Here is a 24115-nt window from a genome sequence, read left to right on the forward strand (position 1 = left end):
GAAGTAGACAATTTGTTGAGAACTACAGAGGCGTAGCCAAGTTGAGTGTCTTGCCCAAGTTGTTCGAGCGTATTGTGACTCAGCATTTAGCCTTTGCCATTAATTCGTATATTTCTCCGCACCAGCACGGCTTTCGGAAAGGGCGATCTACAGTCACCAACTTGTTAGAGTTTACCTGTCATGTTTTCAAGGCTTTTTCTAGTGGCTCTCGCACAGATGTTATTTACACTAATTTAAGCAAAGCATTTGATTTGGTTAACCATAGACTACTTATCTTTAAACTCCAAGCCTCTGGTTTCCCACCCTACTTAGTGAAATGGATAAGCTCTTATCTGCACAATAGATCCTTCAGAGTTTTGTTTAACTTCATTAGCTCGGATGAATTCCCCGTTACGTCTGGCGTACCTCAAGGAAGTCACTTGGATCCTATTTTATTTAGTTTATACATTAACGATCTCCCATCGGTGGTTAATTCCAGCCAGATCTTAATGTATGCTGATGATGTGAAACTGTTTTCTTCCTTCTCTGTTGAATCGCAATCACATCAGCTTCAAGGTGATTTAGATAATTTTGTTGCATGGTGCTCTTTGAATCTCCTGCAACTAAATCTGAGTAAATGTAAGAAGCTTTCATTCTCAAGAAGAAAGTCATTCATTACTCAGTATTTCATAGATTCGCATAAGTTGGAGGACGTCGATTCGATTACGGATTTAGGCGTCCTATTTGACCATAGGTTACGTTTTAACTTGCATATTGAGCTCTCGATTAGCAAAGCTAGGTCCGCGCTTGGTTTTATAAAAAGGTGGTCCAAAGAGCTTGATGATCCCTACATTACGAAAAGGCTGTACATGTGTTTGGTTAGACCCATACTCGAGTATGCCTCAGTTGTGTGGTCTCCTTCATATAGGTGCTACGTAGATTCAATTGAATCAGTTCAAAAGCAATTCTTGCTGTTTGCCCTTAGAAATTTGGGTTGGGATCCGATTGCCTCTCTTCCTCCGTATGAAAATAGGTTGCTTCTGCTGTCCCTACCGTCTCTTGAGAAACGTAGATTTGTTCTTGGCGTTTCCTTTCTAATTAAAGTAATAAATGGTGCTATTGACTCGCCTTCATTACTTGGTGAAGTAAGCTTCAATGTCCCTAACCGCTTCTCTAGGCACTTTATCTTGGTAAAGCTTAATCAGTGTAAATTTAATTATGAGCTGTTCAATCCGCTCAGAGTCGTTTGCAAGAACCTAAATGACGGCTACCACTTATTCTCGTTATCGGACTCTTTAAAGTCCATTAAAGCAACATTGCTTAATACGCGCGATTTACCTATGTCGTATTTAAACTAGCTTTCATCCTTAAAAAGTCGTTACGTTTCGAAAGTGAATTATTGGTAATTTATTATCGGTTGCCAGGCTTATGCATGTTTGCGATGGCTTAGGGGTTCATTTGCAATTTGGTCCTGTACCGGTTGTAAGTGTGCTCCTATGCTGATAGTGTACATGCTTTTTTTTCTTTTTCTTTTTTTTTTCTCTTCTTATTTGTTTTATTATGCTTATACTCAATTTTGTTGTTAATTAATATTAGTTTTGCATTAAGAGCCTATTGAACTCGACTGTTACTTGTTTAGTTGAGTTTCTAGTATAAGTGGAATAAAATAAATAAATAAATAAATAAATAAATAAATAAATTCCCATTATCGCAGTTCAATTAAATTACTCATTGACACTTTTCTTTTATGGGAATAGTCCTTCAAATCCCCTAGAGAAGTTCCAGCTTGGAAGTAAATGCATTAATTCTCATCAGAACTCAAGCTGTTGAACGAATTAACGGTGTCAAAACCAGCAAGGCACTATTCTCAAACATAAAAAGAACAAGTCGCAATTCCAAATTGCGTAGAGACAAATTGTTCATCGTTGGTGCTCTGCTGAACATCAAGCCTCTTTTCTAAAGAATATGAGTGAGGCAACAATTTCTAACCACGAAATCTCACTGCGAAGTAAGGGGTGGTAACATCAAATACGCCATGTAACAACGATAATAACCAAAGACCAGTTGGCAATTACTCCTAGTGCTCATCCAAAAGTTGCTGCATATATTCCAGCCCAATCCGTCGAAATTAAAGACTGCAAAGAGTTATTAAATGTAGAGTTAGCAGATTCAAGTTCTAATGTCATTAAAGCAAATTATTCATAACTGTAGAACGTGTGTCCAACGCTGAACGTTGCGCATATATTTTGCCTGCATTGCCACGTCTGGTTTTCTACAAAGAATATTCGTTTGAAACCATGTTCCAAGTTATCTACCGAAACTTTTTGCACTACTTTTGCCAAATTAGTTGGTTGCTATTGCTTGGCTCAATAGCACATTCCGATAATGGTCGAAATTTATACGAACATAGAAATGCGTTTAAAGACATTCTCATTCTTTTCCATCGCCATTTCGCATAAACATACGAATTATAGTTTGCAATGGGTTTCCATTACTTGCTTCATATCTCAACTCTATCAATCTATTCAATCTCAACTCTAGACCTATTTTCGTTTTCTCTCAAGATTCTGATGATATGACAATACTCACTCGCAGTCATTTCATTAAAATAGCCCCAATCATGGGATTTTCCAGAGCCTGATTGTCGCGAGGGAGTTAATCGATCGTCGATCGTCAATTCGTAGGAAGGATTTTTGAAAAATGCAGCAAAAAAAATATAAATGAGAAGACCAAATACCTAATCTAAAAAATGGGAATTTAATCGAGTCGTTGGGACAAGCTGAACAAGTTTTCCCAGACCGCGATTCTCATGTTCGCACTATTGAAAGTCTAACTGAAAATGGTCTTCTGACTAGGCCATTATTAAAGCTCCATTTCATTCCATTTCCTGCCTTTGCACCGCTTAAACTCATTTACTCATTTGCAAGTTGTGTCATCGTCATCATGGAATTCATTTCTAAAATTATGTGTCGAAAACATCGATATAATACTGTTCGTCATTACCGACTGTGTATCAACCGTTTCGCATGTAATCATTACAGCGAAAGTTCAGTAGTCGGCATTGTACTTGGAATTGTAAGACTGAAAGCGTTTGCAAGGAGCTATGTTTCGTGGCCAAAAATTGATTCAGGTGGTGGATCCTCCGTCGCCTCTGCTCTGGCAACACTTGACTACTACTCAGCTCTTCTGCAATCAAAAAGTGTTTGTTGTGGCAAAACATATGCTTCGATATTCTGGCTAATAGCTCGAAGATAACTTAAGTAACGTTTCCATATGCGCTAACCGTTTAATTTCATGAAAAGTATAGTTTTCCTAGCACTTCCGTGACAGTGAAAAATTTCCTTTTTGCTTTTTAAAAAATAATTTCTGCCCGCAACTCTCTCTCTCACTTTGAATTTTGATCCTGTGTACGTTTTTATTTCTAAAAAAATTTTTTAAGATACCATTACATCTGTTCTTGGTGTGATTTGGCGGCTGAACATTAGTTGTGAAGATAACCTTTCAGGTTTTGTATGCGCACTTCGGCGGTATGCTAAAAGAAATTTACATAACCTGTATTCATTTCACGTTTTTCGTATTTAATTCTTTCAATTAATCTGTAATCACTCGAGCATATCCTTCGGCTTATCTCTTTGTAGCTGGATGATAATGATCCCTTTTTTTGTAATTAATTACAATTGTTTTTCAATATGTTTCGAAATTCACGTAACGTTAATTGCGGACCATGGTTACTTACTAATACTTGAGGAATTCTAAGACAGCCAAAAATTTCGCAGCATTTCTGAGTCATAGTCTGTAGTGAAGTTCGGCATCAATTTCAGTCCAGGTCAACATGTTTAAATGGGGTTCCTGCTTGTTTCCACCAATGCATACGTATTTTTGATCAAGGCGGGATTGTTGGCAATATGCACGATTACATTTTTAATTTCAACATCTACACCAGCAGTAACTTCCACCCAATTGCTTCATATGAGTCATCCCAAAATCTACTGCACGCAATTCTTTAAAACTATGCCTGTTAACTTTGGTGGGACATACACTCCCGTACTTCTTAGGAGACTGTCTTGTTATGACGGTAATTCAGAGTGATTAACAACAAAAGGTGAATGCTCTTGCACTATTCTGCCTCCTTGAAGACTGAATAATGATAGGGATATTTAGAGACCTTCACGCGTCGTAGCTAAATAACTATAATAAAGTAATCGACAGTGTTTCAATGGTTTTAATTTCCTTTATGTCTACTTCTTTAATATTACTATATCTGAAATTCTCTATTTGAAATTAAATAAAATTAAAATACTCTATCTGAAATTGGCAACCTTGACATGGTATCAGCATTCGCATTTTCGGTAGCTTTTCTGTGTTCTATGTTAAAATCGGATGATTTCCAAAAAATTTACAGCGTTGTATTTTTGACGTAAATAACGTTAATAGTGAGCTTTTTGAAAAAAATATTTGATTAAAGGGTTTGTCGTCTGTGATTGCAATAAACATTCGGCCATTCAGTACGTTACTGATAAAATTATTTTGGCAAAAAATAATTGCGCATGCTTCACGATCTATTTAACTAGAGCATTATTGAACAGACGGCAACGTCCGCGAAGCATACTGAGTACGTTTTTCAGTTCTGTACCAGAAATGGTGACAATAGCACCATATCTGTTAGGTGAAGCGTTCACTGCTATTACTAGCGACAATTTCTCCGCTATTTCTAATAGTTCTGACTGATAGTAATCACACATATGTTCAACGATGTAAGTGTTGTTGGTTTCTTGGGACTTACTTTATAGCACAAAACACTGGACGCCTTTTGACCCATCTAAAATAATTTCAAGCGGTTGACATATGGAAGAAAAATACAATGGCGTTCTATCTCAACCCATCTAAAGCAAGTATAGGAAATAGTTGTTGAATAAACTCTATTAAATTAATATCATATTTACAACTTGTAGGCCACACTATTGAAGAGTGTTCTAGAACTGGCCTGACCACCACAATGAATAAACTTTTTATTGTATGAGGATGTTTCAACTCACAAGACCAATTCTTAGTAAAGCTCAGAGCACGTTTGGGTTTGTTAAATAATGAACATAGAAGGGGATAGAAACGAAGTTTGGGATCGAAAACAATATCCAATTCTTTAAAATGTTCAACATCTTCTCACAAAGTATGCTTTTTTGACATTTTCTTTTGCGAACAGCGATATTACGTCTTTAAACGTGAAAGTTGAAATACTGTTGACATAGCGACAAAATGTGCTTGTTTCTAATTATGAACTTTTTACTTTTCATCATATTATATAACTACTTAGTTACTTACATACAAACACACGTTGGAAGGGGTCTTCGTGATAGTTTGCGAAATCCAAAGGTCTGCACTTAGTCGCACCCGTTGCTGAAGTTGTAATTTACTTTAATGAGCAATTACAGTAACGTTGCTGTTGAGACTGCTCCTATTGTTACTTTCGTTATAATTGCCTTTAGTTAAGTTATTCCTGAGTATTTTGGTATGCGGTGCAGTTTTTATTGTTGTAATTATTGACTTTATGGCTTTTAATAAATTTATTAAATTTATTACCTAGTTTTCTGTTTGAATCTATAATAGTTAGATCAACTTATCTTTCTCCTATGTTTGATATCTCATGACGTAACATTACAAGAACCATAGCAATCCAGTTGCAATTTCTTGATTTGCGCTTAGTTATAGTTTCACACGAGCGTTAACAGAACGTAGGGGTTAAGATTTCAACAATGTAATTTCACTTAACATATTGATTTGAGGTTGTTAGGTATTGTAAGGAAGCGTTTTGCTTCCTTACGAAATACAAGTCCATCCGCCTAAGACAGTTAGCCACAGCGAACCCGTCAGTCCGATCTGTCCGTGAACGTCTGTCTGGGCTAATAAAAACAGGAACACACACTCCAGCACCAAATGTATTGTGAAGAGAAAAATTATAAACACTTATCGCATATGCCTATGTTAGTAAACCCATAGGAACACACACCCTTGTATAAAAGATATAAACGACAAAACCTCACAACAATGTATATAAAGAGACTAGACCATATAAAAGTCACACACATGTACAAACACTCATGTACAAAATATACAGTCAAACCTGTTTTTGTGCGGTAGATAGGGACCGCAGAAAAAAAACCGCACAAAAAAAAAATATTCAAAAACTTCATAAATAGCTATAAGAAATAATTTTTCACAGCATATTAAAGAAAATTTTTTTTATACGGTAGAGAGGGACCGCATAAAAAAAGTCTCACTTAGAAAATATGTCAAAGCTTCACGAAATAGCAAGAAAGTGCTTTCCAAACAAAATAAATAATTAAATTAACCATTGAAATATTTAAAAAAATTGTAATTTCTAATTTTAAACAAGGAGAAATTTTCAATGCAATATATGCATAAGAACATTGAGCATGCCTAATGAAATAGGCTGATGCAATAGGTATGAAAATGGCTGTTGCAATGTGTACATACACACTGATAGCAAAAAAAAAGTGATGCCAACACAGTTCAGATTGACCTAACCTCTCGGCGAAATTCAATGTGTCGATATTCATATACCGCACAAAAAGAATCGCACAAAAAAGCGCATAAAAAAAGACCGCACAGAAACAGGTTTGAGTGTATAGGCAAGTACCCTTAACGGTGTATATAAAAATATCAGGCCACACAAAAACATACGCACTTGTATAAAAACCCATAAAAATGCATTTAAAAACGCTAGGCCATACACAAAAAAAAAGAAAGAACTTACACATATGTATAAACATCCATGCATAAAATATATAAGTTAGGTCAGATAAAATTTTCAAGCAAAGTACAAAGTTGTACAACAACGTTAGGGTACACAAAACTTACAGGAGTAAGTACTTAGGTAAGAAAAAAATAAGAACATACGACAATGCATAAACTACATACATAATATGTACAAAGGCACGATCACACATGCCAAGCATGTAGAAACACACAAAGCAAAGCGTATGCAAACACAAAGGCATAGAAAGGTACAAGCACTCTCGTACCTAACGGTGGTTGAATCACGCGATTTGGTACCTGGGTGCCTGTTGAGTACACACTTGAACAAACATAGTAATAAGCTAGACGTAAGTTGGTATTACGTTATGTATAAGCAGGATCATGCAAGTCGTTACTTAGGTTGCGACTGCAGCCAACCTAAGCTAAGCATACACATAAGCATAGTACCTCAAGGCATATGTAAACACATAGAACATGTTGGCAATAGGACAAGCGAGCGAGACTTCAGCTATAAAAGAGCAGCACATCGCACAAAATCGTTCAGTTTAGTGTCATAGCCGCCTGAAGGTAAGTGGGTACGGACAATGTGACAAGTCTATTCTTTTTTTTAACTTTACGGATAGGGGATGTACTGGGTAGTTGTTAGTCGTCATCCCTGAAGGACTTTGTAGGACAACTGACTCTACGGATAGGGGATGTACTGACTAATTGTTAGTCGTCATCCCTGAAGGACTCTGCAGGACAACCGACTTTACGGATAGGGGATGTACTGGCTAGTTGTTAGTCGTCATCCCTGAAGGACCGAGGACCATCTTTTTTTTGTGTTTACATACGAATACCCACCCGGAGACAAACTAAGGCAGCTATGACACTGGCAACGTATCCGGTTTCTTTTTTTGTAGTGTTCCGCGACATCAAAAAAAAGCGAAAAAAAAACGAAAAAAAAGCTCCAACTACGTGTGCAGAAAAGAAACGGTAAAAGTACGACAAAGTCGGGTCACCTCGCTTGTTCTTTCCTCGCCAACCTCTACACCACGCTGCACTCCTGTGAATACGAAGTAAAGACATTGAACATCAGTACCGAAGGTCCAGTAAATTTCATTTCAAATAACTATTCTTGCAACGAACCTTGGAGTGGCTGAGTTATACCCCGCCCAAAAAAACCCGTTACAGTATTTAAGTAACAAGATTATCCAATTTTTAGGGGATGCCAAAATCACTTTCGTCATAAGCGGGAGTTACCAAGAGGGTATGTGCTATATTATTATGTAAAAATGTAGAAGTGGGAATTATTCTTTTCCTACGTGGCAATTAATTATTTACTAGCTTGGTTCTACCAATACTTTTGGTGCCAATTTTCCATTTTGTCATGTTGGTCGCTGTTCAAACGTACACATTCAAGGAGAAACACGCCAGTATAATTCCAGATTTCGTATATGTTAATTGTCCTATAGTTAATGAAGAAATAAACTTTACACTTTAATATCAATAAAATATTTAACGAACATTTTAATCCATATAATAATATTAAAAGTTTAATACAATAATTTCTTTATGCTACTAAAAAAATATTAAAGAACATATGCGTTTTTACTGTTCGAACCCAACAAGAAACAAAAACAACGCATATAGCCTTCTTACGGACACTAAACAAACACAAGCAAGTAGAAGACTGTTAACGTCAACATGAATTCATGATATCACATATTATATAATTTTTAAAAACTTATGATTTTTAGAGTATATGTGCGGTGCGATAATGCATTTACGCGTCATGTAACAATTTTACCTGAAAGATTTGGTAGTGACGTTATCGCATTGCCCAAGTGTAAAAACATGTTATAGTAGTAACATGTCAATAGTCAACCCAGAATGTCAACACCGTGACATTTGCTCTAATGGTTACAAGAATTATTTATTTACTTCACTTTACTTAATGCTTAATGTTAAACTAACTCTAACTTAAAAATTAAATTGATATTAAATTGCTATTAATAAGAATGAGTCATAAGTAACCATAATCAAAGACAACTAAATCGGAAGATATTACGATATTTTGTTCAAAATCTAAAAAAGAAAATTTTACAGTCTTTTTGCGTTTCTGCTGTTAGTAACAAAAATATTAGTTAATTAGCAACCATTTAAAGGTTCGTTCTTTCATGGTCATGACTTGTATGTGCACAGATTCAGTTAATAATTTCTTTTGTGACGTCCTATTCTCTCAAACTTTTGCAAAGCAGAAGCATATTCAATTTCTTGTTTTAAGTGTATATGCGCTATGGTATACATGTAAATGTGTACGTACGTAGCCACGTATATAGAAAATATAGTCTGTTTTCTTTTCGTCCTTTATTTTACAATAAAGAATTGTGTGAAAGAATTCATATCAAGAGAAACGCTGATGTGTTTTATCATTAAAAAAATTGAATTGTAGAAAAAATTTATCTTCATCTAATTTACTTATTTATCCATTTTATTTAGTTACAGAAATATTTGATATATTTTAGCCAATTTTTCATACCACACATGATTTATTTTCACCGCACTTATTTATATTGTTCTTACGTTATTTATATTCCAGAATTATGCTCCAAAATTTCTCTAATTTAAAGACAATACGGTATCCAAATAATTACACTACAAATGCAACCCTTAGAAGTTTAATAAGAAAAAACGTGCTCGGACATTTTGTCAGGAGGTTAAGTGATCGATGTGAAAGGAAAAGGGAGATTCAGCCGAAAACCGGTCGTGTAACGTATATTAATTTTTCTAAATTTTAAATTGTTAATTTTCATAAGATATTTTCTTCCAAAATAAAAGTTCAACCTAAATCGAAAAAAGGAAAATGCCGATTGGCGTGGCAGCGGATTAAACATCATTGACGTCATTACTTGTTTAAAAGAATATGTAAATACACTCGATATAAAGAAACACATGGTATCAAAAAGGAAATATGCTGAAAATATGAAATATAAGACTGTTTATGAACGTTAGCATTGATGTCCACGCTTATCCAAAATTAAGTGCATAGCATAATGGTAAATTAAACCGTCCCATGCATTAATTTTGTTTATATGTATATAATTTTAACAGAATATTTATGAAGTGTGTTGTATGATAATATTACCAGCAGAAAATTTGAAAGATGGTTGTCAGTGAATTGAAAAAGAATCTTAACACTATCTATAATAACAATTCCTATAAGACTTGGTAAATCAACTTTTATATTATAGCACAATAGATTCTCAAATAAACCAGCTGCTTTCAAAGCGATTCGTTTGTCATAGTGATATCTTTACTTACGTACAAGATCTTCACCAGTCCAAAATAGCAAATTTCGACAGCATATTCTGCCGCACACTACTGTTATGTCAGATTTTTTTTTTGTTTTCGATATACTTCCCTCGAATTATTAAACAGGTATTAACGTCTTCTTGTGTGTTATCAAAACTGATATGAATTAAATTAAACTATATATATAAAAAATGTTTTATTAGGAGAGAAAAATAGAGCAGAAGGGTCATCGGAACCAACTTCGGTGTCTTCGACTGCAAATGATGGGCCGAAGGTGACAAAAAGTAACTCCCCTGAACTAACTCAGCACAAGTGTCCATATCTACAGCCTCCAATCCTCTTAAAAAGGCATCGAAGTATGGGCCTAAAAGTAATCAAGTTCGCAGCTCCATATTTACACAGACTGCGAGGAAATACAGACTTGATTATTATATGTTCTCATCGAGCAGTTTCTTTACGGTTTTTTTGTTTTGCTTTTGGCTAAGTTGGCCTCTTTTGTGTTACATAGGTGGCAATACCTTTCAAGTGCTTCTTACTTCGTGTTATTTACTGTGTTTGAACCTTGCCTTAAGATAACTTTTGGTAGTAATTGTAGATTGATAGATAATTTGTACCTTGCTGTGCTTTTGCATTATTTTTTAATTTCTTCTTTTTTGCTTGGCTGAGTTTGTCATATTTTAAGAGAACATTGTGAGTACCTGTTAAACTTTTTTCGTCTCTTTTTTGTCTTGAAAAATGCTATTTTGTTTATCGCCTTGGATGGTTGCACTGCAAGGAAATCCACTATGTCGAGGGAAACAGGGCCCTTCCTCCAAAGAATAAAGAACCAATTGATAGCGTTGGTTGCGATTCTTCACCTCCTGGTAAACATGCATCTGCCTATGTTTGACTATGTTGGATATTATGCTTGATTTTTCTGGTGGCAATATAGAAACTCGAATATCGTCGTTTTATAATGTATTAAATCTACCTATTTCTGCATCCGCTTCGAACATACAACCGCCTCTTCGAAGCAATTGCTTGCGATGACTTAACAAAGTAGATAAATACTATAAAAATTAGAAAAACTGATTTCTCAAAATATATAGGAAAAGTGGTTCTGCGTACGACTATTTCGTCTATTCCCCTGCAAGGCGTAGAATCAATTACCACAATCACTAAAATTATTGCAATTCTTTCAGTTTATAAAATTCTCACCTCTTATTAATCCCAAGAATTTTTACTGGTTTGTTAGCTCCAATAAGAGAATCCCCTTCCCATCATCAAACAGATTGCCTCTTTTAGCCTTATCGTCACTTGAGAAACATAGATTTATTTTTAGTGTTTCCTTTCTAAATAAGTTAATATATGGTATTATCGATTCGCCGATATCACTTGGTGATATAAACTTTAATGTCCCGAATCGTTTCCATATCTGCATAAAGCTTAATCAATGCAGATAATAATTGAGCCCTTGATTTCGAGAGTGGCATAAATCACATTTTCCTTGTTTCGAGATATTTTGAGTTTTGCATTTTAAAGGATTAAAAAATATATTTGTATTATGGAATATGATTTTTCGACAGTAAAGTAGTGTCAACAAACAAGTATTTATTATGATTGTGAAATTTATAACCATTTTTAAAAGGAAATGTTGTTTTGAACATGACTTAATAAATAACTTATACCTTCAAGAAAACATTTTTATTAATAATTATTATTGACATTTTATTCAAACTCATTTCATTGTAACCAAGCAAATTGTTTATTAGTATTTAGGGAAATAAAGTGTTTGTGAAAAATTGGTGGGATATGGGGTAGTAAATCCATCATATCCTTACGTTTTTCTTCTGTTATTGGTCTAATGCTTGTGTATAATAGAAGCAAATCAATATTTTCGAATATTCCAGGTCTTCCTCTTTTAGGTGAGAGGTCTAATACTTTGAATTCGGAGTTGTCATCCAAGGAAGTTTTATAAAACATTTTATATGGAGCATTTTTTAGAAATGTCATCCATTGTATTTTTAGCCAAGACACAGCTTCTACATTGGTGTTTTTCTTTCTATTATTCGTTAATTCTTTTGGTTGTTTTGTCGAAATGAAATCTTTCTGGGTCATTTGTACTACCAAAAATGGGTTTCTCCTTTTACATGATTCTATTAAATTATAATAATGCTCAGGTATGTATAAATAATTCGATTCTTTAATTTTAGTTTCTATCAAACCAAAATCGCGATCATTTGGCAAAAAAGAATAGCCGGATACCATAAATTTATGATCAACTGTTTCAACATTATTATCAGATAAATGAACAATTTTTAACCATATTAGAGCTATGTTAATGTTACGATTTTGTCCTGAGCAGGCATCACTGTAAGCTATGACATACTTTTGAGTGGTTATGTCCAGAATGTGCTTTAAGATGCATGACGCAACTTCCTGTGATCCTCTTGAGGCGATTGTTTCATCCCATGTATACATTTTAGCATTTTCATTGTGGAAATTATGAAACCCTAAAATGTATACATACATGTTGCGCTTATAATAAGCTGCCGAAACAGAAAGTTTTGGATAAGAAAGTGCTTTCTTTAGATCAAATGTGAATCCGTAATATTCACTCGGGTTATCTTTTGCTTTTCGTATGTCATCTGTTAAACTTTTACTAGCCTGTTCGGCACTGTTAAGATGTGAATCATGAATTTCCATAAGATGCAACTTCTCGTCTTCATTACTGGATGCTTCTATTTTTTGTTTTAGTGAATCACACTCTTGACACGTGTCTTTACGAGGAGTATGAAAATTTAAGTTGAACTCCGTATTGAATATTTTCCTGTAAGCCCACTCCTTCACACGTAATGTATTATTTTCATCACATTTTTTTACATACAGCACATACATTTTTCGAATATCTAAGTCAGCACTTAGATACTTTCGACCTGAAGTGTGATGTGATCTCCTATAATGGCTGTCACATGCTGGAAAACTCAGAATATGTTCTCGTACCACTTTAATTTTTTCTTCATCTGTTTTTCTAGATGAACCAGCCATTTTGCCACGACCATCAGACTCTTCTGTTTCATATTCCTCTCCACTATTTCTCTTCATTTTTCTTATATTTTGTGCATAATTACGTGGATTTCGTGTCCTCTTTCTTGACTTGATGTTGTTTTCTTCCATTTGTAGAGGTTCCGAATTAACTTTTAAAGTATTGTTATGAAATTCGCTTTTATGAGATACAGTCCGTATCACTAGATCGTGGATCAAGAGAAATACACTTCAAAGTTCTTTTGTTTTACTACTTTGTCTTTCATAACAGTAGGAATAGTTATTTACAATTTATTTTGGCCGTACTCTCAACTTCTACGTTCTTGCCAGACTAACTCTACTTTTCACAAATATTCTATTTATACACAATTTTACAAGAATGTTTCTATACCTAAATTTATGGTTTTATTTCTAATCCCAGCCTGCTTTTCCTTTAATCGTTTTTATGGGCCTGCAGCCGCATGAAGCGTCTGCGAATGTGCACTTAGCTTTTACCTGTCTGCTTTTCTGCTAATCGTTTCCATCGGCCTGCAGCTGCATTAGGCGCCTGCGAACGCTCATTTGGTTTTTCCTTCGTTAGGGAATTTATTATTAGGGAAAATTACTTAGCTGATATTAACTGGATTTGGGATATGGGATATAAATAGGTTTTTACATTAAAAGGATTACTCTATCGTACCTGAACCGCTATCTGAAGACATGACAAAATTACTAATTATTTTGCCAAACTTTGTGAACAGACTGACTTATACCACTATCAAAACAAACAGTAATTGTTTTTTGTGTACCAACCAAAAAATTTTCATGGCATACTGCTAAACTCTTCAGATTATGTTATTTTATTAGGATTTGATATGAAATAACTGATAAACACAATTTTTAAAATATTTGACTTATTCAAAATCAAGGGCTCAATTACGAACTTTTCATTCCCGTCAGAGTCGTTTCCAGAAATATAAATTATGTCCTTCACTTAATCTCAATATCGAATTCTTTCAATTCTATCATATTAAATATCCTTAATACGCGTGATTTGCCTATGTCATATTTAAACCAACTTGCAATCTCAACATATTACTATGAATCGAAAATAATGGAATTTGTTAACTATTATCAGCTGCCAGGCTTTTGCATGTTTGTTACGACTTAAGCATTCGATTACAACTCGGAGCTGTGCAGGGTGTGAGTATGGTTCCATGATAAATGTAGTAACATCCGCGTACATAGGGTAGGAGCGGTTCCGGAGTAGGCGGTCGGCGTCGTCGCTCTTCTATCCCAAAAGAGTAGCGTATCCATACCAAATGAGTCCCGTTAAATAAACTCTCTTTGCATAATTCTCAGCTCGCATAGAAACATTATGTAGAGAGAGAGAATTATGAAAAGTGAGCAAAGTTTGAAATCCGTCTACATAGCAGGAAGATAGTTTTCGGCGAGTGTTTGTTCTGGTTTTACAAAAGAGAGCAGTGCGATAAACAGTTGCTCATAATATTCTATTCTTGATTATTACGGATGTACGGGTGAATAGTATAAATAAATAAAATTGAGTTTATTACCTAAAATTTATGCGATATTATTGACTAAAATCAATATATAAGATAATTAAGGAGTAATTTAAATAAATCTTGAATTAAACTGTACAGAATTCTAAGACAAGAAAAAAAATAAATAATTTGAAAGCAATTCAAACGATAAACTCATTCCGAAGAAAATAGATTTTGCACGTTGTTGTTGTGTTCCACATGTGAACTTAATTGTGTCAAACATAGCACACACATATATATATATTGCAAAAGCGATTTCTGTGTATTAACGTACTTAAAATTTATATACCATTTTTTTATGATTGCCTTTATTATGAAGCGATAAATAAAAGTGAAAAAAAGGCACACAACTAACATCGAAAAGCTGACGAATAAGGAAAATAAATCTCGAAAGAAAATACGGAGTTTTATGCATCTTGAAATTCTTTCAAGCCAATAATGAACCTGTACTTGGGGACTTACTCAAAATTTTCTGTGTTGTTATTCATAACCTCAATCGGTGGTGAACGTCTTCATACATTCCTATTATGCAATCGTCTTCAATGTATCGTTGCCGTTTTGCCATCATTACTGTCATCGCTATAGTTTACTTATTGTAAATTATGGAAGCTCCCGGCGGCAGGAGTTATAAGAAAAAAAGGTAAAAACAAAGCATCCTACAGGTTCCGTGAAGACGGGGTATGAGTGCGTGTGAGCATAGGAAAGTGACCATGAGTCAAAAGAAAGGTACCAAGAGACAACGAAACTGGCAGACAAGTTTAGATTATTCCTGATCTAAAAATTTTTTTTGATACAACATACATATATGAAAGAAAAAAAAAAGGAGAAAAAAATGTTAGTGTAGCTGGGCTAGCTAGGCAGCCTATAGAAAAAAAAATCGACTCTACACTAGCCACACATCACAATGTGGACATGATTTTTTTCTCTTTTGTTCTTATTATCTTTCTTATTTATTCGTATACGCATTTTATTCTTTTAATACTTTCGCCATTTCGCTAATACTTCGTATTAGTTTTTATTAATAGTTAGCGTAGATTTAATTAAATTCGACTTTAAGTTATATTTCATATGTAAATAAACAAATAAATAAATACTGGCGTGAAACTTTTAATGATTTAATATATCGTCCCAAATGCTTCCCGCCAATTGTTATATCACACTGATACATAACAACATTGGGAATATCGGAAATTGTTCTGTTAACTTTCGTACTCTGGCGATCCATTCAGTGACTGTTTCGGCATTACGTAGCGACATATTTCAAATTCCACCAAATACTCATCTATAATACCCTGTAATTTCTCTCTTTCATTATATTAGTTTGGGGAAAAAGAAATCCATTATTTTTATATGAACTTCAGGACTTAATTTAACATGCTTCGGATTGTCCGATTTGGGTCAAATATGCACCGTTTTGTTGTATGATTTGTTGCCATTTTAAAGCTAACTTTAAAATGCCTCTCACATAGAAGTCCTGGTCTCTATTTGCAAAAAAACTCTAGTAGTCGATTTTCACAATCCTCCCTAGATTCCAATTTTTTATCATTAAAAAAATTTTTCAATGCAAGAAAAAGATGATAATCGCTTGGTGCCAAGTCCGGACTGTATGGCGGATGCATTAAAACTTCCCAACCAAGCTCCCGAAATTTCTGGCGAGTCACTGTAGATGTGTGTGGCCTAGCGTTGTCCTGGTGGAACACGACACCTCTCCTGTTGGCCAATTCTGGCCGTTTCTGGTCAATCGCTATCTTCAAACGCTCCAGTTATTGACAGTAGAGATCAGAATTTAGCGTTTGGCCATATGGAAGCAACTCATAATAAATAATCCCCTTCCAGTTCCACCAAATGCATAGCAAAACCTTCCTGGCCGTTTGAGGTGCTTCACCGCTTTTTGACTACGATCGTTTTCGCACAGAGTTATCGTATGTGATCCATTTCTCATCTTCAGTCACCATCCGTTTAAGAAATGGATCTATCTCATTCCGTTTGGCCAAGGCTTCGCAGATGGAAATTCGATCCATCATGTTTTTTTCTGTTAATTGGTGTGGCACCCAAACATCGAGCTTCTTTTTGAATCCAGCTTTGTGTAAATGGTTTAAAACTGTTTTATGGTCGATTTTTAGCTCCTGGGCGATGTTACGACTGCTAATATGTCGGTCAACTTCGATCATTTCTCCGATTTTATCGACATTTTCGACGACCGGCCTACCTGTGCGAGGTGCATCTTTAACATCAAAAATTCCTGAAAGGAATCTACGAAACCAAAACTGCACATAATTGGCTGTTACAGTATCGGAACCATAAAAACCATTCACAATTTTAGCCGCCTGGCTTGCATTTTCGCCTTTGTCAAAGAAAAACTGTAAAATGTACCGAATTTTCTCTTTGTTCACTTCCATTTTTAACACGCTGTAACTCGCAACTGAATGCACCAAACAAAAAACAGCAAAAGAATTGTTTTTACTGCGAAGTGTACAGTATGTAAATGTACAGTATCGGAAATTGTTTGATCGATACTTTACGAGAAATCTATCAGTGCAGCCATCTACCGAAAAAATAATGGATTTCTTTTTCCCCAAACTAATATGATATACCGAGTGCAAAAAAAACGTTTGTCAGATTAATTCAGGGGTTTGCATTTTGCTATTTTCTGCACATGATCAAGAACTGTAAAATGCAAACTTCAGTAATTTAATATGCAAGCATTGCCAGATAGATGTATCTGAGTTATCAAGCAATCTTACCACGACGGTCACAGTTTCTTGTTTTTCCGAATTCAGCCACCGATAATTGAACATCACCTCTCAATAGATATCCCTGTGAACGTGTTAAACAATATTATAACATACAAAGAAAGAGTCCTAGATGACTTATCAACCGTTCAGGCATTCCAGGCTCCATAATTGTGTCCATATTTTAATTACTTTCTAAACATACAAAATATAACAAGTCAGTTAAAATTCAGTATAAAAAATATCCCGATAGGCTAAGGCCATGAGGCCACTGTCTGATCATCGTACGCTTATAATTAATGGTGTTTTTATATTTCGCCTTATATATTACTTAATTGAATTTTACAAAGAAAAATTATAAAGAAATGGGAAATAACAGCGTGCATAACGAATAAATTCGATAATATAGACCTTTTTCTACCTAAAATAACAGTTTTCAATACAATATTATTGATTTATTTTGTAGCATTATTGATTTATCGTCATCTACCCATTCAATAATCATTTATGCTTAATTCACACTTTATTATATTTCCACATAATGTAAACGTAACTATAACCTAGTTAAGATCTGTCCTACATATTTCCACATACTGCAAGTCGAGCTATGACCTAATTAATATAATGCAATCTAGCTTTACATGTAACTTTAGTAATAGCCTAGTTTCATTCCACTATTTTGCTTAAGTTAGCATAATAAGTTATTATAAGCCGATAGCCTGTGTTGCTAGTGCTCAATGTCTTTTTTTTAGTCTAAGAATTCATTTCATTAGTCTAAAATTAAAATAATAATAATAATAATAAGTTATTATATAAATTACTGACCACAGTTCAGTAAAAAAAATAATAGTAAGATTGTAAGTCAGAAGTAAAAGTATTCGTAATAAAGAATTAATCAAGACGCGCTCAAAATTGCACTTTCGATCTTGACAACTTTCATTGCTTAATTTGAAGAAATCTGCTGCCAAAGCCCACCAAACAAGTTCAAAAGCTTATAGTGATGCTGCTCCACCATATTCCAATTTTGGTTCAACGATTCAAATGTAGTGCTTTTGACGTCAATGACAAAAAACGACCTGGAGGCCCACAAAAAGTCAAAAACAATGAATTGCAAGACTAATTGGACGAAAGTCCATCTCAAACTCTGGAAAAGCTTTCAAGCAGCTTAGCAATGGATGAATCAACTGTTTGTAGGCGTTTACATGCGATGTGAACGACTCGAACGGAGGAAAAATGGCTACCCCGCAAATTGACTGAAAATGCCATTTTAGTCGGCTGTTGCAAGAGTTGCCCAGGGATACACTATTGCAGCTCGAATGGGATGTTCAGACCGACGCAGCGCAGGTTGGCAAACACACGGATCCGCAAAATTGAAGAAGCGTGATTATGGGCCGATGGATCGATGCCAAACCAATTTAAGTTCTTTTGATGCGATATCGCCGTGTTGCTAGAAATTTGGCAAACTGTTATAAAAAATTATGGAAAATATTTCGATCAATGTATATTTCATCAATTTTTCTCAATATATGCATTTTTCAAGTGGAAAAACTATCAAAATTAACGTAAATACACAATATTAATAAGATATTCGTTACCGCTTTGAATTTTATCAGAAAACATGAGTGGCATTACAAACTGGGCATAGTGAACAACTACAAATTTTTTTATCTCTTCAAAACTTAAATATGACCGAATATTATAACCTGTTTCATAAGCATCACTTAATTGTACTGACTCCAAATAAAACCCAAAACAATTTAATTTATCGAATGCATCATTTTCTGCGGCATGAGTCATTTAGCAAATCAATGCCAGCAGTAAACAAACAAATTCCAGAAAGCTGATTCAATTAGTACCGGCTAAATAAATTAACCCGAATATCTGAAATTGAGTAGTAGTCCGAAAAAGAATGAAAAGATAATTCAGGTCATTTAATATAGCATCACTTTGCAAAACGAATTGCATACCTGGAATTGCTTATCAAAATTCGCATTATTGCAGAAGGAATTATGATCTTCTTAATATATCAATACAATGAATACATTTAATGATAATGTAATGCAAAGAAGAGATACAAAAACTAAATAAAAGTAAAATATTTCGGAAACCATTATACACCTACTAATATAATGAATGATAATTGCTTGGGGAATATTTTTTTGTTCCTAAAAATTGCCCATGCATGCGGAAATCGGTCTGGCTCGTCGGAACGGTGTGCGTTTAGATCGCTAATTTGACACAAATATCCGCTCTACCAAAACTAATTATTTTGTTCGCGTGCACTCTCTAACTTTAAATTTAAAATTAAAACAACAAACAAAAATTAAATCGTCCTATACACCTATCCTAGCCCATAACTATTCCTAATCAACCTTAACATTTTCTTCCGGAAATCTTATCAAATCTCTAACCGTTCATCGTAAAATTTCCAAAAAAAAAAAATATATATATTCACAATTTCAGTATGTTATATATAATTTAAATTAAAGTTTTTCGAAAATAATTACAAATAAAATAATTTAATTTAAATAGACTATAGTTCATTTTAAATTTTTCTTCTTCTTTTTGTTAAGTTTAATTCCTAATAATCAAATCAAATTTATGAATTATTTAATCGATAATAAATAATGCCACATTTCTGTCGCATAAAACCAAGAAAGATTGTAAGACTGTAAAATTACATATATGGGCACGTCTTGATCACCCATGGACTCTTATGAGAAAAAGTTAGGTTGAAATACATCGCGCTTACTCAAAATTGCCTTCATTAAATACTTACCACTGGATAATCCATAGTAAAAAATGTTTGAAGATTGTGTTCTAAATTAGGGTCTACACCCATAAGCGGTTTTAATATTGAGACTCCCGGTAAAGGTGTTTCGTTTAAAAATGTGGACGATTTTTTATGCAATTTAAATTTACTAGAACCAAAAAAATATTAATCATTGTTTACATAGATGAAATTTAAAAAACTATTTTACCCATAACATATCGCCAGTAAATGCAAGCACCAAGTGCCGCACCAAAATATGAAAAAGAATATCGCAAATCCATAAAGCGGCGCAGGTAGATGTGACATTGTGATTTACAACCGGGGAACAATATGCCAAATTTCACGTAGCTCTTTTAAAAGTTGACTAGATTATTTACGTTTGTCCAAATAAACAAAAAACTAAAGTAAATGAAAATAGTTCATGCAAACATGCAGCCACTTCACAAATATGAACTATTAGAAAGACCAATTGATACAATTGCATTTAAACACATGTCGCATTGCTGATTTCTTCTTTCTCAGTGTTTGTTGCACTTTTGCACTATTATTTATTTCCCCTTTTTCATTAAAAAAGTGTGCTCTCTTTCACTATTTCAACTTAATACTTATGAAAGTTGAACTTGGGTGGCTCCACATTCCTTAACTTAGTACAAATGTTACATATTTCTTCACTTTATTTATACTTGTTTATGCACGCTTCTGAATATTTTCTGAACTGCAGGTCAAGCAGGCAGACAGGAGTACTTGTCGCCTCCACTTGAACTAATAATGGTAATTTCATATTTATAACCAGTTTTACTAGAACTTTTTATATAACCAAATGCATATAAGAATATGCATTTGATAAATTTTTTTTTAATGCACAATCCTAATTCCCTTTAGTACAGCTTTCCGCAGCGCAATTGTTTTGGTTTATTTTCAGTAATATGGAACCTCAAACTTCTATATTTTTTATTTTCTTCCGCGTTTTAACACAGAAAAATATATGCGGGTGTTTAAAATTTACGCAATGTTGTTCACTAAAGTCAACTTTCCGTATTATAATTTATTCTTATGTTCTTATATTTACTGCGCCTTCATCATAAGTGGGTCAACTCAAGGAGTCCACGATAATATTTCCGAGTTTGGGTAAAGAAATTAATTTGTTAATTTTATAGGAAACACAATGGCGCATAAGAGGCCTCACACAACGATGCGTCATTCGTATTTTCGGGATGAGATATGAACTTCACCGAGCTTTTCAAGGCTATGTGGGAATTGGCAATTCATACATTTTTGTACGTGCACCAGCAAAAATGATAAATCTTAGAATAATTAAGGACGTTATTTATCTAATTTATGTTTAATTTGTACTAATTTAAGTTTTTCTATATCATTTGAAGATTTGATTTATAAACGATATTTTATTATAAGATGTGAAAAACCAGCAACAAATTTTTAAAATATACGGTTTTGAAATCAAAACATTTAATTAATTTTTTTCTTTTATGTAGCTACACCAAGGAAGCCCGCCTCTCTTCTTTTAAACTGCTTTCCTTCTCGCTTTGTTTCAATAATCAATAAAAGGTTGAATTTGCTTTTGCATTATTTTTTTACACGTCCCAGCGAATTGGCGGAAGTTAATTTGATGGATGACAGAAGAAGAAGAAATTATTTTGGGTATCATTGTTACCAATATGTCGGTTGTTTACATATGATTGTATTTTCTACTTTTGGTTCTAAAACTTGCTTCGTTAACATGTGTAATAGTCTTTACAACGATTGGCTGTAGTTAACAAAAGTGGTCGATACAATAAATTACTAAAGGCAATGATTGCGTTATCCATTGTATGTACGAAACTTCAAAATAAATGCAGAAGAATATACAACTTGCGTTGCGTTGTGCGTGAACGCACATTTTTAGCGAACTTTTACAATTTGTGCTTGCGTCGCGTTTGACAAATGTAACAGCGATGTACTGTCGTGAAAAAGAGATAATTATATGGTTAAAAATTTAGATTTTGCAGCGTTTATATGCGTTTACTAAAAAAATTTCATGGTAACAAAACGGAACAACAAGGAAAGAGAAATTAGATTAAGTTACATTGGAAAAATTAAATTAAATCATTTAAAATATTCAATTGATTTAAAAAGGAAAAGGATTGATCAACACGATATATAAAAATATCCTTTTTTGCGTTTATGTCAACGGCGATAACGCCTCCACACCATTTCCATTACCATAACCAAAATAATTAAGCTGTCGCTATCCATCTCGTTTTGTCACTCAAATATCTCTTCATAAACCTATTAAAGATTGCAATTTAATTTTAAATACTATACATAATTCAAATTGGCTTCTGTTTGCACAAAAAAGCTATTTACCCTCTTCTTTCGTGATTTACTAAAAAAAAAAACGTGATTAAAACTATGTTTGACTTTTATTTATTAACTTTGCAATTCTTCACTATGTAACAAACGTTAGCCCTATAGTTATGATTTAGCAACATATGCAAGCTTGGTTTTGAACTTATTTTGCGTTTAGCGTTATTCGCTATAAATAACGTATAACACGATCATTATTCACGCATTTAAAACCCGCGCTTGCCTGCCTTACCACATCATTTTATTAAAATAAGTAAGCAAACCTATGTGTACGTGAACAACTAACATATGGATTGGAGGCAAAATTTATGATATCAATACAAAAATTAAGTTAGCCAGATTAGAGTGAAAACAAGTAGTCATTTTGAAATTGATAAATAAAAAAGAAAAGGAAAAAAATGACATGGCCTCATCGGAAACCCTTTCCTATCATTAATTATTCCATTATTTGAGCTTTATTCTTTAATGTAATACACTTAATAGAACAATTTGATAAATTCTTAGACTAAGAAAAGGACATTGAGCACTAGCAACACTGGCTATCGACTCTAATTTAAATAAATTGTTATTAGATAATGGCTTAGTAGTATTAAAAAAGTAATGTATTGAATTCTGTTCTGAAGTTGATTGTTGAATGTCCAAAGGGTTAATCGTACCAAATGCAATACTTCTCGCCAAGGAAAACTCAAGGCAGTCGCAGAGAATGTGCTTTATGGTGAGAGTTTGTCCACAACTGCAGATTGGGGAGGAAGACTTCTTCAAGATCCATTGGTGAGCTTCAATTGTATGACCAAGGTGAATTCTCGAAAATGTTTGGATTTTCATTTTCTCAACATTAGTTGGGTATAAAGGTGTTAAAGGAGTTAATTGAGGGTTAATGGAATAGTAGTGTTGATGATTGTAAATTGTAAATTGTAAATTTTCTTCTGCAATTTTCACCGTAACCTTTCTTCCAATGTATCTTTGAAGATCCAACTTTTCCATGACATCATCCATAATTAGAGGAGCAGAAGCAGCATGCTTTGCCGCTCGATCAGCCTGCTCATTTCCCAATAAACCGATACGACTTGGCACCCATAACATTTTAGTTTTTCCGTCGGGTGTTGTAATTATATTGCTTAATTTGTTGATGGTACTCCATCTCAAAGTCGAAGGATTCGGCATAGCTTATAATACAGACAAACTGTCGGTAACAATGACGGTTTTGAGTTTGTTTTTATGGGCAAGGTTCGCAGCGTGAAGGATAGCTCTGGCTTCGGTTTGAACGTTGAAGTACTTTCGTGATATATGTGATTGAGAAGAATCTGTCCTGTAGCATCTACCACGGCACAAGCAGGAGGCAGGCCAAAAGATTTTGAGCCATCTGTGTATAAAAGATTCCAACCAGTACTTTTCAATATTTGGGTTCTTTCAGCTATTAGATTCCTGAAGACGTAATTTGGAGTATTTTCTTTCTTGTGCATAGACAGCGAAATGTCAAAAGCGCAGTCTTTCAAAATCCAGGGAGGTTTAACACCAAAAGAGCGGAAAATTTTTTAAGAGAATATTCCATTTCTTTGCGACGTACAAACAATAGTCAGTTGCAGATGGTGATTTTGGAATTTTCTTCGCAATAATAATCTTTCTCACGTCAT

At 34.1% G+C, this 24115-nt stretch overlaps 1 protein-coding gene across 2 annotated transcripts in view; it reads right to left on the bottom strand.

Moving 5' to 3' along the window:
* LOC119643731 (ceramide glucosyltransferase) overlaps positions 1-21239 on the bottom strand; it is a 103487-nt gene extending 82248 nt beyond the window's left edge. Inside the window, exons 1-2 of one of the 2 annotated variants that reach the window (XM_038043174.1) lie at positions 20326-21237; positions 20124-20265 (exon numbers count right to left, since the gene is read on the bottom strand). In XM_038043174.1, the coding sequence (XP_037899102.1) occupies positions 20124-20265; positions 20326-20423 (240 nt within the window). In that variant the 5' untranslated portion in view covers positions 20424-21237. Of the gene's footprint in view, positions 1-20123; positions 20266-20325 lie in introns of both variants that reach the window. The other variant, XM_038043175.1, reaches the window with a different exon arrangement.
* Positions 21240-24115: the final 2876 nt, after the last annotated feature.

The sequence above is a fragment of the Glossina fuscipes genome, unplaced genomic scaffold (assembly GCF_014805625.2).
Source record: "Glossina fuscipes isolate IAEA_lab_2018 unplaced genomic scaffold, Yale_Gfus_2 61546, whole genome shotgun sequence".
NCBI lineage: Eukaryota > Metazoa > Arthropoda > Insecta > Diptera > Glossinidae > Glossina > Glossina fuscipes.